Source organism: Cupressus sempervirens, chromosome 11 (assembly GCF_028749045.1).
Source record: "Cupressus sempervirens isolate cs-2001-9-10 chromosome 11, ASM2874904v1, whole genome shotgun sequence".
Lineage (NCBI taxonomy): Eukaryota > Viridiplantae > Streptophyta > Pinopsida > Cupressales > Cupressaceae > Cupressus > Cupressus sempervirens.
In genome coordinates, this window is record NC_143128.1 from 342018675 (window position 1) to 342030976 (window position 12302).

Sequence of the window (12302 nt, forward strand, 5' to 3'; positions counted from 1 at the left end):
CTAAAAAGTCAGAGCCAAGATTAATCATTATGTGTTTTAATTAATTATTATTATTATGTATTTATTTAACTCGCGTATATTCAAACTCGACCTCCCAAATAAGAATCTCACAATTTAGTGTTGTGTTGTGGGCTTTTGCTTATTAATTATGCATATATTATTGTCTATCGGTTACAATGATTAAACTAATAATCATAGTTGCAACTAATTTTCCTTATGATCAATTTGATCCAACTAAAGCTAAACATTAACAATTTATGGCACACAAGTTATATGGATCTCCTATTAAATCCAATCTATCACTTTAGGGACACAAGTTACATAGATGGGCTATTATGAGGGTAGATGATTTAGAAATATTGAAACAAACTAATCCTTTTATTTTTTATAATATTTTTTAACTCTTATTTTCTAACAACTTTTTAATAGGAACTTGTAATTTTCTTTTGCAATTTTATATTCTTTCATTATCATTGAGAGCTTCATAATTGGAATAAAAATATTCCAAATCTCAAATAAATGATATATGTTAACCATATGAATGTACTCCAATGCTTTTTATCATAAATAATTTTTGGGGGAAAACATTCATTTAATGAATCATAGATTAAAAAAAACTTTAAAAGTTCAGATACTTACAAAAATGATAAACATTCAAAAAAAATTCAACCTCAAAATATATACAATTTTATTAATTAGAATAATATTACAAATGCTTATAATTAATATGAGACTTCAAAAAGTATCTACGATTAATATTTTTAATCTAAATTTTCCTTTTAACATTTCTATTTTTTTAAATCAATTTTAATAATAAATTACATATGCATAATAAAACAACATTTTTTTTTTAAATTGAAGTATACAAAATTATATTCGCTAAATTGTTTTTCTTTGATTTTTTGATAGGTAATGGGTTAAAATCTAGATTAATCATTATTTGTTTAAATTAATTATTATTATTATGTGTTAAAATCAACTAGACTCAAACCCAAGACCTCGTAAAGAATTACTTTTTTTTTTTATTACTATGTTAATTAATTTAACTAATTTAATATGTACTATAAATTTTTTTAATCATTTTCTAATTTCAATATATTCGTCCTTAATTTTAAAACATGTTCCAGGGTAAAATCTTTGCATTCTATCATTTTCTTGCACAAAAAGGAAAGAATAAAGCTCTCTAAATTTAGATTTTTAATATTATTTCTTAACGTAGATTGTTTTTACTATTTTTTACATACATTTGAATATCTACGTAATAGAGTTAAAAAGGGATAGGAGAGAGGTGAATAGTTAGATCGGGTTTTATTTTCATTATCTTATAGTAATTGTAGTTATAAGATTTAGTTTTATAAATATATTTATACTATATAAATTTTCTATAATTAATTTACATTTAATTCATAAATAGAAGATATTTTCCACAAGTCAAATTGTGATATTGCTATAGAGTTCAACTATGAAGTTTTTTGAGTCAAACTCATTGACCCATGTTCATGAGTAGTGATTCACACAAACTCATCTCTTGTGAGAATGTCTATAACACTTAGCACTCATTGAATCTAGGTGGTACTCACAAAGGTGAAACACAAGATTTCTGTCACCCGTCCTAGTACGGTACCAACTCGAGTACACTTAACTACAGAGGAATAAACCTGCTATGCTTGCAATCCTAATTGTGTAAATAGACTTCTATACACATAGCTGAAAACTTATGAATGTTCATTAAAAAATATAAATACATCCACTAACAAGTAATAAACACACTTTTCCTTTAAACAATTTTTTATATATATATATATATATATATATATATATGGCATTTATACAATTATGTGCTCATCTAGACAAACAAATGGACAAATACAATCTTTTTGAGCATAACTACTTACCATTCATATACATTGGAATACTTTTACTATAAATAATATTTTATGTTCAACAATGTGTGGCCACCAAATATTTGCATTCCTAATCTGCTATGGATAAAGGAATCAACACCAAACATAACCCAACATGACAAAATACTCTTAGAGATGCCAGACATACTAGGTTTATGAAGTCCCTCGCATAAGGCAGAGGACTCATTCTTTGAACACCCTCCAAATTCTAGGTGGAAATCTCAAACATTCCCAATTTTTGTAGAAACTGTCCCCTACTTATAACTAAGGTTTCAAGGCCATATCATCAACTATACATCAACATGCTTTTTGTCAAGGTGTCTATAAAGATTTAAAGGGGCACCAATACTTGTATGCTTTGTCACATTTTATTGTTGCAGGTCACATCACATGAATAATTTCTTTTTAATCTAAAGAATACATATCATTCAATTATGAAAAGACATTATCAACAATAATAGCTTTAAAATTACAACTATTAGTACAGTATTATAAAAAATAACTATCACAATTATTCTAATGCACTCTCCCAAAAACTGGGTGTGAAGCGTGGGAAGACAAACCCAGCAAGAGGGTTGAAGAGACCGTCCTAGACTGAACTCATCCCTCTCTACATTGGAGTGGCTAGCATTCAGCACCAAGCATAACCCAACACCACAACAACCCCTTAGAAATGCTATGCACACTAGGTCTACGGTGTTCCTTGATTTTCTAATCGTGTCACTGTTTTACCTGGGTTTGGATTTATGACAGGAATTTTGAACCTTTTTAGCATGCTCCTATCTGTTGTAGGGTAGACCTAGTGAGGATTCCTATTGAGGCCACATGGACTGTTGCCAATTGGCTTCAAATGCCTACGAGTTAGGTATTTTTTTTCATTATTAAGCTTGTACATTATGTCCATTGATTTTTCATAAGAATCAGTGGAAATAGATTACCTATGACTTTGAATTATTGGATCTTTGCTTCACAACTGTGCATGATTTCAATGTAAGTTAAGCTAAAAATGTAAACATGGATCTAAACATGTCTAACAATATCAATAGCTATCATACAATTCCCCCACTATCTTGAGATTGTGGCCTTCGTTTCTTTTTCTAACAATTTCATCTTATTGAAGCCATCTTTATCTTCAGTTATGCCACATCAATGTAAGAACAGGTGCATATCCAAAGTTGAATATGAACTCTATAATAATCTGTTGAACTTCTCTCGGTGTAAAAAAAACGTGGACACTAGAATGTCCGAATTGGTATGCTTGATCTATCTGCGATACAAGAATCAGCAACAATAAAATATGTAAATAAATTATAGGATGGTCGTCGTTATATACGGAAACACAGAATTAACATCTGTCAAAAGCCTTCAAGTGATTTTTTAGCTCACGAGAATGGCTTGGTCAGAAGATGTTCTGTACGTTTAATTTTCATAGAAGTGATGCTTCTTTAAGTGAAAACACTACCAATACTTCTCACATTGGGTTGATGCTACCATGAACAATATTGAGATGGTTAAAGTAGAACTATCTGAACGAATCCAGCAGAATCCACTCCATACACCTTGCTACAGACAGAAGCTTCATGTAATGCATTCCAGCAAATCGAGAAGCAATACCTTGGACAGGAGTAATAATCACAGTTGATTGCACATCTATAAAGCCTGAACCATCTTCTGCCGGCTTCATGGTAACATCACTACCAACCCAATCTTGTCCCGATGTCATCACAATACAGTCCTCTATGAACCTTAATTTCTTTCCACATTCATAAAATTTACTCCGGAACACCTTTGGTGTTAAAGATAGTGCCTCATGGAATGTCTCAGAATTAATATCTGCAGCACATACAATTTTTGATGGCTTATCAGACTTCCCAATTAATTCATGAATAGCATCACAACTCTTCATTTTGATCCATATGTTTTTGACAATGCCAAATTTATCAGCAGGAGAAGAGTATAATTGCACAAATACGCGTTTTTCTTTTGCATCAATCCATGGTTTGGAGTACACAAAATTATCCATGTAATCATGTTTGATCACAACTACATTCTCTTCTTTGAGCTCTTGTATACCTGCAACTTGAAGTTGCCAAAGTTTAGCTTGCCTTTCCTGATTTTCCAGTGCTTCCCAAAATGTCTTATACAGTACATGTGTTCTCTTCACACATTTACTTAGATTTTCAAGAGCCAGTTGCCTTGTTTCATCCTCGGCTTTAACATGCAGTGTAAGAAAGGATGAGATACATTCTGCTGTCTGAGCTCTAGCATCTTCAAGTGAAATATGAGCATCTATATCACCCCTTTCTTTATTGGGAATTCCATGACTGAATTGTGCATGATTCATTCCGGGAAAGATAATAACAGGTTTGATCGCATTTGTGTTAAAATACCCCATTTCTGGTTCAAGTGAGAGTATTTCACCTGCATGCTTTGCCATGCCACCTACTCTGAGTTGGCCATCAAGCCCACCACCCAGGCTAAGAACAGGTTTTGGATACTGTGCCAGATTGTCTGGGTTGGTGTGAAAGAAACTACCCATCTGTATAAATCCCTCAGATTTCTTCATTGAAATACTTCTTGAGCACCATGCACCCACACTGCCAAAGATGGAAAAAATCAATCTTGTTTTAAATGAACTTAAAAAAAAACAAGAGAGATAATTTAAAAGAAAGTAAATGCACCAATATTTAAATGACTTTAGATCTGCAAAATAAAGAAGAATGATGAACATGAAGAAAATGTAACATTGAGGGTTGCTATCAGCTATTTCAATTTAGCTGTGAAGATTAAGTGCCAAATAGCTCAAGCATTGTCAACAGCAAACCTGAAACTCCTAGATTCTCTTCATTAGGCAATTTGTAATACCCCCTTCATCTTCTTATCTCTGTGTTTTTTGAACTACGCTTGATTCTAGTTTTTTGCATATAGAATAACTGCTCCAATTTGAAATGTCTTCTGCACATGTTTCATGTCAGAAATAGCTCCATCGTTGTTTTCCTCAGAAAGGATGGCTGAGAGTGTCTAGGATTGTCTAGAAATATTCCAAAGCCTACAATGTCATGTCCCTTTATTTTAAGGAAATTCTTTTGTATTTTAGCCTGTCCTATATGTAACTTGTAGACTATATTTGAATTTATACTGGGGCCAATTTGTTTGTTACATGTGAACCTCGTATTTATTCAGTTCCCTTGGAGAAGTAATAATCATCAATATCAATCACTATCTCCTTGTTTGTATCTACAAATCTATATTGGAATTAGGATGCTTAGTTTGTAACTTTGTAGTTTTGAAGGTACAAGACCCTCCCTAGTCTGTCGGGTTCACCCAAATATGTGAAGTCTTCAATTGAAAAAAGCTTGTAATAATCAGAGACATATCTGTATTGTCTAATAGAATAAAGTACAATATCAGGTTCATTCCTCTTATTCCATAGAGATCGAAGAAAACTTAAAACGCATTCATCTACTGATATCTTTCCACATGAAAAGCATTCACGCATTCTGATTCAAAGATCAAATATGCAACGCTTCAGCATGACAGTTGACATTGAAGTCTTTTGAAAAAGTACAAAAACACATAACAATATTAATTTGCTCTTAAGAGTCGATCAAAGTTCACCCAAAAGATCCTGAAAAACTGTGTTCCACTATTTAAAACACCACCAAATAATGGTTCTCCAGAACCGTTACTTTAGCATATCTTTTGCAAAAACTGAAAAATAAAGTTCTTGAAAACTATTAAAAAATAAAACTCATAACAAGTTCTAAGCTTTCATTGCTCCCGAACCTTGGACACTTGTTGCCTCAACATGTGCAGCTCCCTTTGCCGCTTCCACTTCCTTGACTCTCCAACAATATTCCTGGTACTTGGTGGCATATGTCATTATTTTGTCACGATCTGGGATGATGGTGACCTGTAGCTTGATTCTCCATTTGGCAAACTCTTTTTCTGCATCCCTGATTTCTTCAGGAATCTTTGTATCCTCCACCTTAAGAGTCTTTGTTGATGTTTGATAGCTTTTGTCGGATAAACATATATACATATATTTATTATGAGATATAAATTTATATATATCTAAAGTATTATTGTATGGGAAATTAATATAATAATGTCATAGAAATTTTATATATATATATATATAAAAGCTATAATTACATTTATTATTATATTAATTCCTATTAATCAAATAGACATGTCCCATGAAGGGACATGTCTCTTCTTGGCCTATGCTCTTTATAAATAAGAGATCACTGCCATTTGGAAAGTGTAAACCGAAGAGGCAATGCAAATACATTTGCAGCGATCTAAGGAAAACAACATGGTATCAGAGCCACATTGCAAATGTATTAGAAAGATAGAAAATATCCAATGCTGCATAATAACCTTTGACCTGCATTCAAAAGGGAAAAGAAACAATGCATTCAAATTGAAGAGATTATCTGGACAATAAAAGCCTCTTTGCAAAGTATTAAACTCTAAAATCTAAATCCTTGTATATTGGATCTCCAATCTTTGTTACATCACCGAACACGACAAAGGCTACATACAATTTCAGTCATGTTTGATATGGTTGAGGCCTTCATGCAGATTTGAGTGTCATTGTTAATCTGGATGTGTTATGTGCATGCAGTACAATTGTTTATAGATAATTTTTGGACGCATCTGCATACACCTACACTGACTTGCAAACGAATGTGGCGATTTAAAATACGACCTGTAGTGAGTGATAAAAATATTTTACTGACACCCATGAGAAGAAACGACCTATGTGGAACTGATTATACAGAAATATGTTGAAGGCCATCCTAAGAATTGGACAAATACTATTCTTCCTCATTATAATTAGATACTACCCGTTGCACTTGGCACATGGTGGGTAATGTCTTGGAGACCAGTTTGTACTCGATGCACAAGTGGTCCATCCATTAGAATTAAGGGAGCGAGCATGCAAAGACTAAGAAATGAAAGACAATCAAGTTCAATCCTCCCATGGCGCCCATCATGAGAGTATAGGTTGATGTTTATGAACAACGATAAAGAAGAAAAATGATTAAGTTGATGTTCATATCAAATTCGGACCAAAAGGAAGTATGAGTAGGTGGTTAAAAAAAAGGGAAAAGAAACAATGCATTCAAATTGAAGAGATTATCTGGACAATAAAAGCCTCTTTGCAAAGTATTAAACTCTAAAATCTAAATCCTTGTATATTGGATCTCCAATCTTTGTTACATCACCGAACACGACAAAGGCTACATACAATTTCAGTCATGTTTGATATGGTTGAGGCCTTCATGCAGATTTGAGTGTCATTGTTAATCTGGATGTGTTATGTGCATGCAGTACAATTGTTTATAGATAATTTTTGGACGCATCTGCATACACCTACACTGACTTGCAAACGAATGTGGCGATTTAAAATACGACCTGTAGTGAGTGATAAAAATATTTTACTGACACCCATGAGAAGAAACGACCTATGTGGAACTGATTATACAGAAATATGTTGAAGGCCATCCTAAGAATTGGACAAATACTATTCTTCCTCATTATAATTAGATACTACCCGTTGCACTTGGCACATGGTGGGTAATGTCTTGGAGACCAGTTTGTACTCGATGCACAAGTGGTCCATCCATTAGAATTAAGGGAGCGAGCATGCAAAGACTAAGAAATGAAAGACAATCAAGTTCAATCCTCCCATGGCGCCCATCATGAGAGTATAAGTTGATGTTTATGAACAACGATAAAGAAGAAAAATGATTAAGTTGATGTTCATATCAAATTCGGACCAAAAGGAAGTATAGTACCATCAATGAAGAAGCTGACGTGGATACCACCAATAACCATTAGTCAGAGAAAATTACCAAATCTTAAAATCTGCATCCCATGTGGATATCAGCATGGGAGCGATACAATCAGTCCACAACCATTATGACCTATTACTTATGTTGGAAATAGGATAAAAGTAAATACAATAAAATCGACACCCTCCTCAAAGGGACAATTTGCCCCATCTTCATATAATATGACAAAATTCGAAGAGGAGATATAAGGGGATAACAAATGTGAGAAATAATAATGAATGTCCATGTGGCATGGTCCTCTATGGAAGGTGAAGTTAAGAAGGTACGATTGATTATTGCTTATTCTTTTTGAATGAGGACAAAGGAAGAGGGAGATTGAGATTTAGAGGGAGCCTGACATTTCGTTAGAGGCAACCTTGAAAGAGAGGGAGCAGATAGTGTATATGGTTCAGTAAACCTTCAATGATCTCAATCATATTGATTCAAAAGGAGTAGACCATGTTGAGATGGATTCTTCAGTGATCAATAATTTGTAGCAGTCAGAGGATTGTGATTCATGAATAGACCTATGATTTTAATGGGCCTACCCCCTGTGTACATCATGAAGAAGTGACGACTTCCAAATAATGTCACTTGTATTTGCAGAAGTTATTGTAAAGTGACGATCTTACAATAACTCATATTATGAGATCAAACTAATTGAGTATAAGGTGAGCGTCTTGCATCTCAACATTCTAGAAAGCCATTACTCAAAGTATTTGGTGAATATCATTGATATTTCAGGAAAGCAATACTCTTGATATCAGATCTGATATCAAACCTCACTTTGAGACTTGGTGAATATCATTGATATTTTGGGAGACCAATACTCTTGATATTAGATGCGATATCAAAACCTTTTAAGCACTTGGTGAATATCATTGATATTGTGGGAGGCCAATACTCTTGATATCATATGTGTGATATCAAACCTTATTTGAGTACTTGGTGAATAAACATATATATATATATATATATATATATATATATATATATATATATATATATATATATATATATATATATATATATAATGAGATATAAATTTATATATATATCCAAAGTATTATTGTATGAGAAGTTAATATAATAATGTCTAGGAAATTCTATATATATATAAACTATAATTATATTGATTATTATATTAATTCCTATTAATCGAATAGACATGTCCCTTATGTCTCTTCTTGGCCTATGTTCTTTATAAATAAGAGATCGCTGCCATTTGGAAAGTATATACCGAATAGGCAATGCAAATATATTTGCAGCGATCTAAGAAAAACGAGAGTCTTTAGGATTGCGTGCAAGTTGCTTAACCTATTGAACATCTCTATATCACTATCCTCAACCTTCCCCACCCCTTCAAACATCAGCTCTTCAAATTGCTTCCTGATTTCCTCTGGTTCATTAACTTTCTCTTCGAATTGATCAGTCAAGTCCACATCCAAAGAACTATAAACACCTTTAATATTGATCAGATTTTGAAAATAATGTTCACGGACTTGGTTAAGATAACCAGTGTAATCTTTATGCAGGGAGAGTTTCCAATCAGTAGAATATAACTATGAGGTTTGAATTTCAGTGGGACTATCTGCTATCTTTTCAGTTACCAAGACTGCAGGCTTTAGTTCTAGTATGTTTTCAATGGTTTTCACCAGAACATACAAGCTACTTTGTTCATCCCTCATTCACTCCAACTCTTGAATCAATGCCTTCCTTTTATTGGTGATGCTAATAGATAGGTTTCTGAGGGTGGTTAGGTGTGCCATACCTTGATCCTACATTTGTTCAACCCACTTGGCTAGTACTTGCATTCTATTGATGCCATCTTTGAATTGATCAAGGACTTCTAGATCAAGGACTTGACTAGAGCTAGAGGGGCCACAAATTCAACTTAGTTGCAATTCATTTTGATAAGCTTCATGGTGAATCCAAGATTTTCCTTTGAAACAATTGAATTGTCATCATAAAGGACACTAGCTAATTTTAATAGTATTACTCTCGTTTGAGCGTTCTAGGTAGCCTTCAAGGGATTTGACAAAATATAGCTCGTCAATTTGGAGTTCAAAATTAATCCTTATTGTTTCACATAAATTTTAAGTTTATTCATTTCTTCTCTTCTTGTGATCCCACAAACTTAATACATTTATCTTCTTGTGCACAAGGTCATTCTTGAAAGGAAAGGAGTTTTGCAAGAGGATGGTGGTGGTAAGATGATGATCGAGAACTTCAAGGCCTCAGGTGCAAGCTATAGGAAGAAGGCCATGTTCAAGATTAAGCTCAAGTACTGCTTTTGAGAAGGAAATCCCATGTCAAGGTCTTCCAAGGAAAATTCAAGCTAAGATCAAGATGGAATCCAAGTTTGTCTTGAAAAAGTCTAACTACATGAAGTCATCTTCAAGAAGTTCGAGATGAATCAAGTTCCCCAAGACGCAAGTGCAAGATCAGGTCATGACAATGAGAAAGTTTTCAAGACTGAAAGATGAAGATTTGAGAAAATGAAGCAATTTGGGAATATGAACCATTTCGTTCATCCTCAAGGAATTGATTATCAAAAGAACAATCAAAGTTAGAATTGACTATTATATTATTTTAAAATGGATATGCCCATTATTTAAGACCTTTTAGCACTCGCCCTTTAGTGACCTTATGGACCACGAATGAATTCATGCTCAATCAACTCTTCCTCCTATTCTGCCCCATATCTTCCACTTTCACCAATGCAATATCTGAGACCTCAAGGTTAGCTCCTTGTCGACCAGTCCTAGAACACATTGACCAAGTTGACCTATTCCCTGAGGATTTTGGGTCCTAGGGCCAATTTCGTCTTGGGGTTTTAAATTTAATAATCAGGTGATCCTGTTAGCTTGCTTTGTTTTTGCACCCGAAAATTAGTATAAAACGAAGCCTAGAAACCTCATTTTCACATCACCTAACATCCACAATCAATCAAGAAATCACAAGGAAAGCTCAAGCAATCAAGGCAAACAAATTTCTTTCAAGACTCAAGGATCCTTTGTGAACATTACTCTTCAAGATCTAGCATTTTGTTAGCCATCAAGGAGGAGATCTACATTAAGACATTCATCATCTTCTTCATTGAGACACGTTTACATCCATGGCTCCATGATGTGGTTTTGGTAGATCCATTGCATTTGTGGAGATTTCCTACATCTGTCATTGCAAATTTAACATCTACAACATACATGCATTCCAAATCCTTATTGACAAGGGTTTTTACACGCAAGGTGAATATCTACATTTGTCTTGCTTTCCTTTACACATCTACATTTCAATTTCAAGGTCGGTTCCTCAATCTAGCAATTGACCAAGGCAAGCCCTCATCCACCCAACCCAACAAGTACGTTTTTTTATGTGCAGGAGCAAGTTAGTGAAATTGTGACCACAAATTTGAAAAATAGTTGCTGAACCATTTTTGAAGAAGTTGGGTCAAGTTTTTTATAGTCTCTTAGGAACACAGAGACTTTGTCGTAAAGTGTTCAAAACACAATGACTTAGTCGATGTCTTCCTAAGGCCTTGAGAAAAATGATATTTTATTGGTTTTCAGTTGTGATTGCGAATTTGCAGTTGGAAGTTCCCTCATAGTCTCAGATCCATTGTTTTCAGAGTGAAAAACATATTCCTCTACACATTTCAAAGTGAGTACTTTATGTTGGACTAACTGCCAACGTTCCCCTTCGAGATTTGCGACATAGCTTAACTACCTCCTATGGTCTATAAGTCTAGTGGGTGTATCAGGCATTAACAAGTTGATATTTTGGTGCAATGACAACCCTAGCTTGTAACAAGTGGTATCAGAGCTTGGTTTGAAAGAATTGGTAATTCATTGTTGATTCTTCATGGTGAATTACTTAATATTGCTTTGAATTGTTGCATGATTTCCTCAATATTTCACTTGGAGTAGATTTATTTTCATGTTGAAGTAGTACAATTGAACGAAAGTTGTTGTGGATGTTTACTTGTTTGACTCGAACAAATCTGGACCATTTACCTCTTGCTAATGGAAGGGGTGCCTTGTGTGGTAAGTCGATGATTGAAAGCACTTAACTTCAATAAGTAATCAATATTTGTGTGCGTCCATTTGTTGGGATTGAAGAAGGGATGTAGATGTGAAAACAATTTGAGTGTTCCTTAGAAGTTTACACTAGATAGGTGGAGTTGCTAGTGACATTGCATCTAGTAGAGTCCAAGTCATCGACGCCCCCTTTCATTCTCAGTTAAGCATAGAAGTAGCTTAAGTTAAGTTGAATCAGAAGTTTAGACCAAATATACTTTCATTGCATATTGTGAGGCAAAATCTTTAGAAGTTCAAGAGTTGACATCCATTGAATAAATGACATAAGTCCCTTACATGATTACCAACAAATCACCTTACTTCACTGAGCGAGTTTCCACAATGAAGGGAATATTGTCAAGAAAATGGGTAGTTAGACAATTGGTCTACCCAAGGGAGTTAGATGGGTGCAGCGGTTCGCCTCACATCCCCTTGGACACTATATGTATGCATTCTTCCTTTTGATCGAAACATAGTTG

The 12302-nt window shown here is 34.0% G+C and overlaps 1 protein-coding gene across 1 annotated transcript in view; it reads right to left on the reverse strand.

Moving 5' to 3' along the window:
* Positions 1-2828: 2828 nt before the first annotated feature.
* Positions 2829-12302, reverse strand: part of LOC149529487 (uncharacterized) — a 102479-nt gene continuing 93005 nt past the window's right edge. Inside the window, exon 3 of the mRNA XM_089808933.1 lies at positions 2829-4501. Within this exon, the coding sequence (XP_089665059.1) occupies positions 3427-4501 (1075 nt within the window). The 3' untranslated portion in view covers positions 2829-3426. The remainder of the gene's footprint in view (positions 4502-12302) is intronic.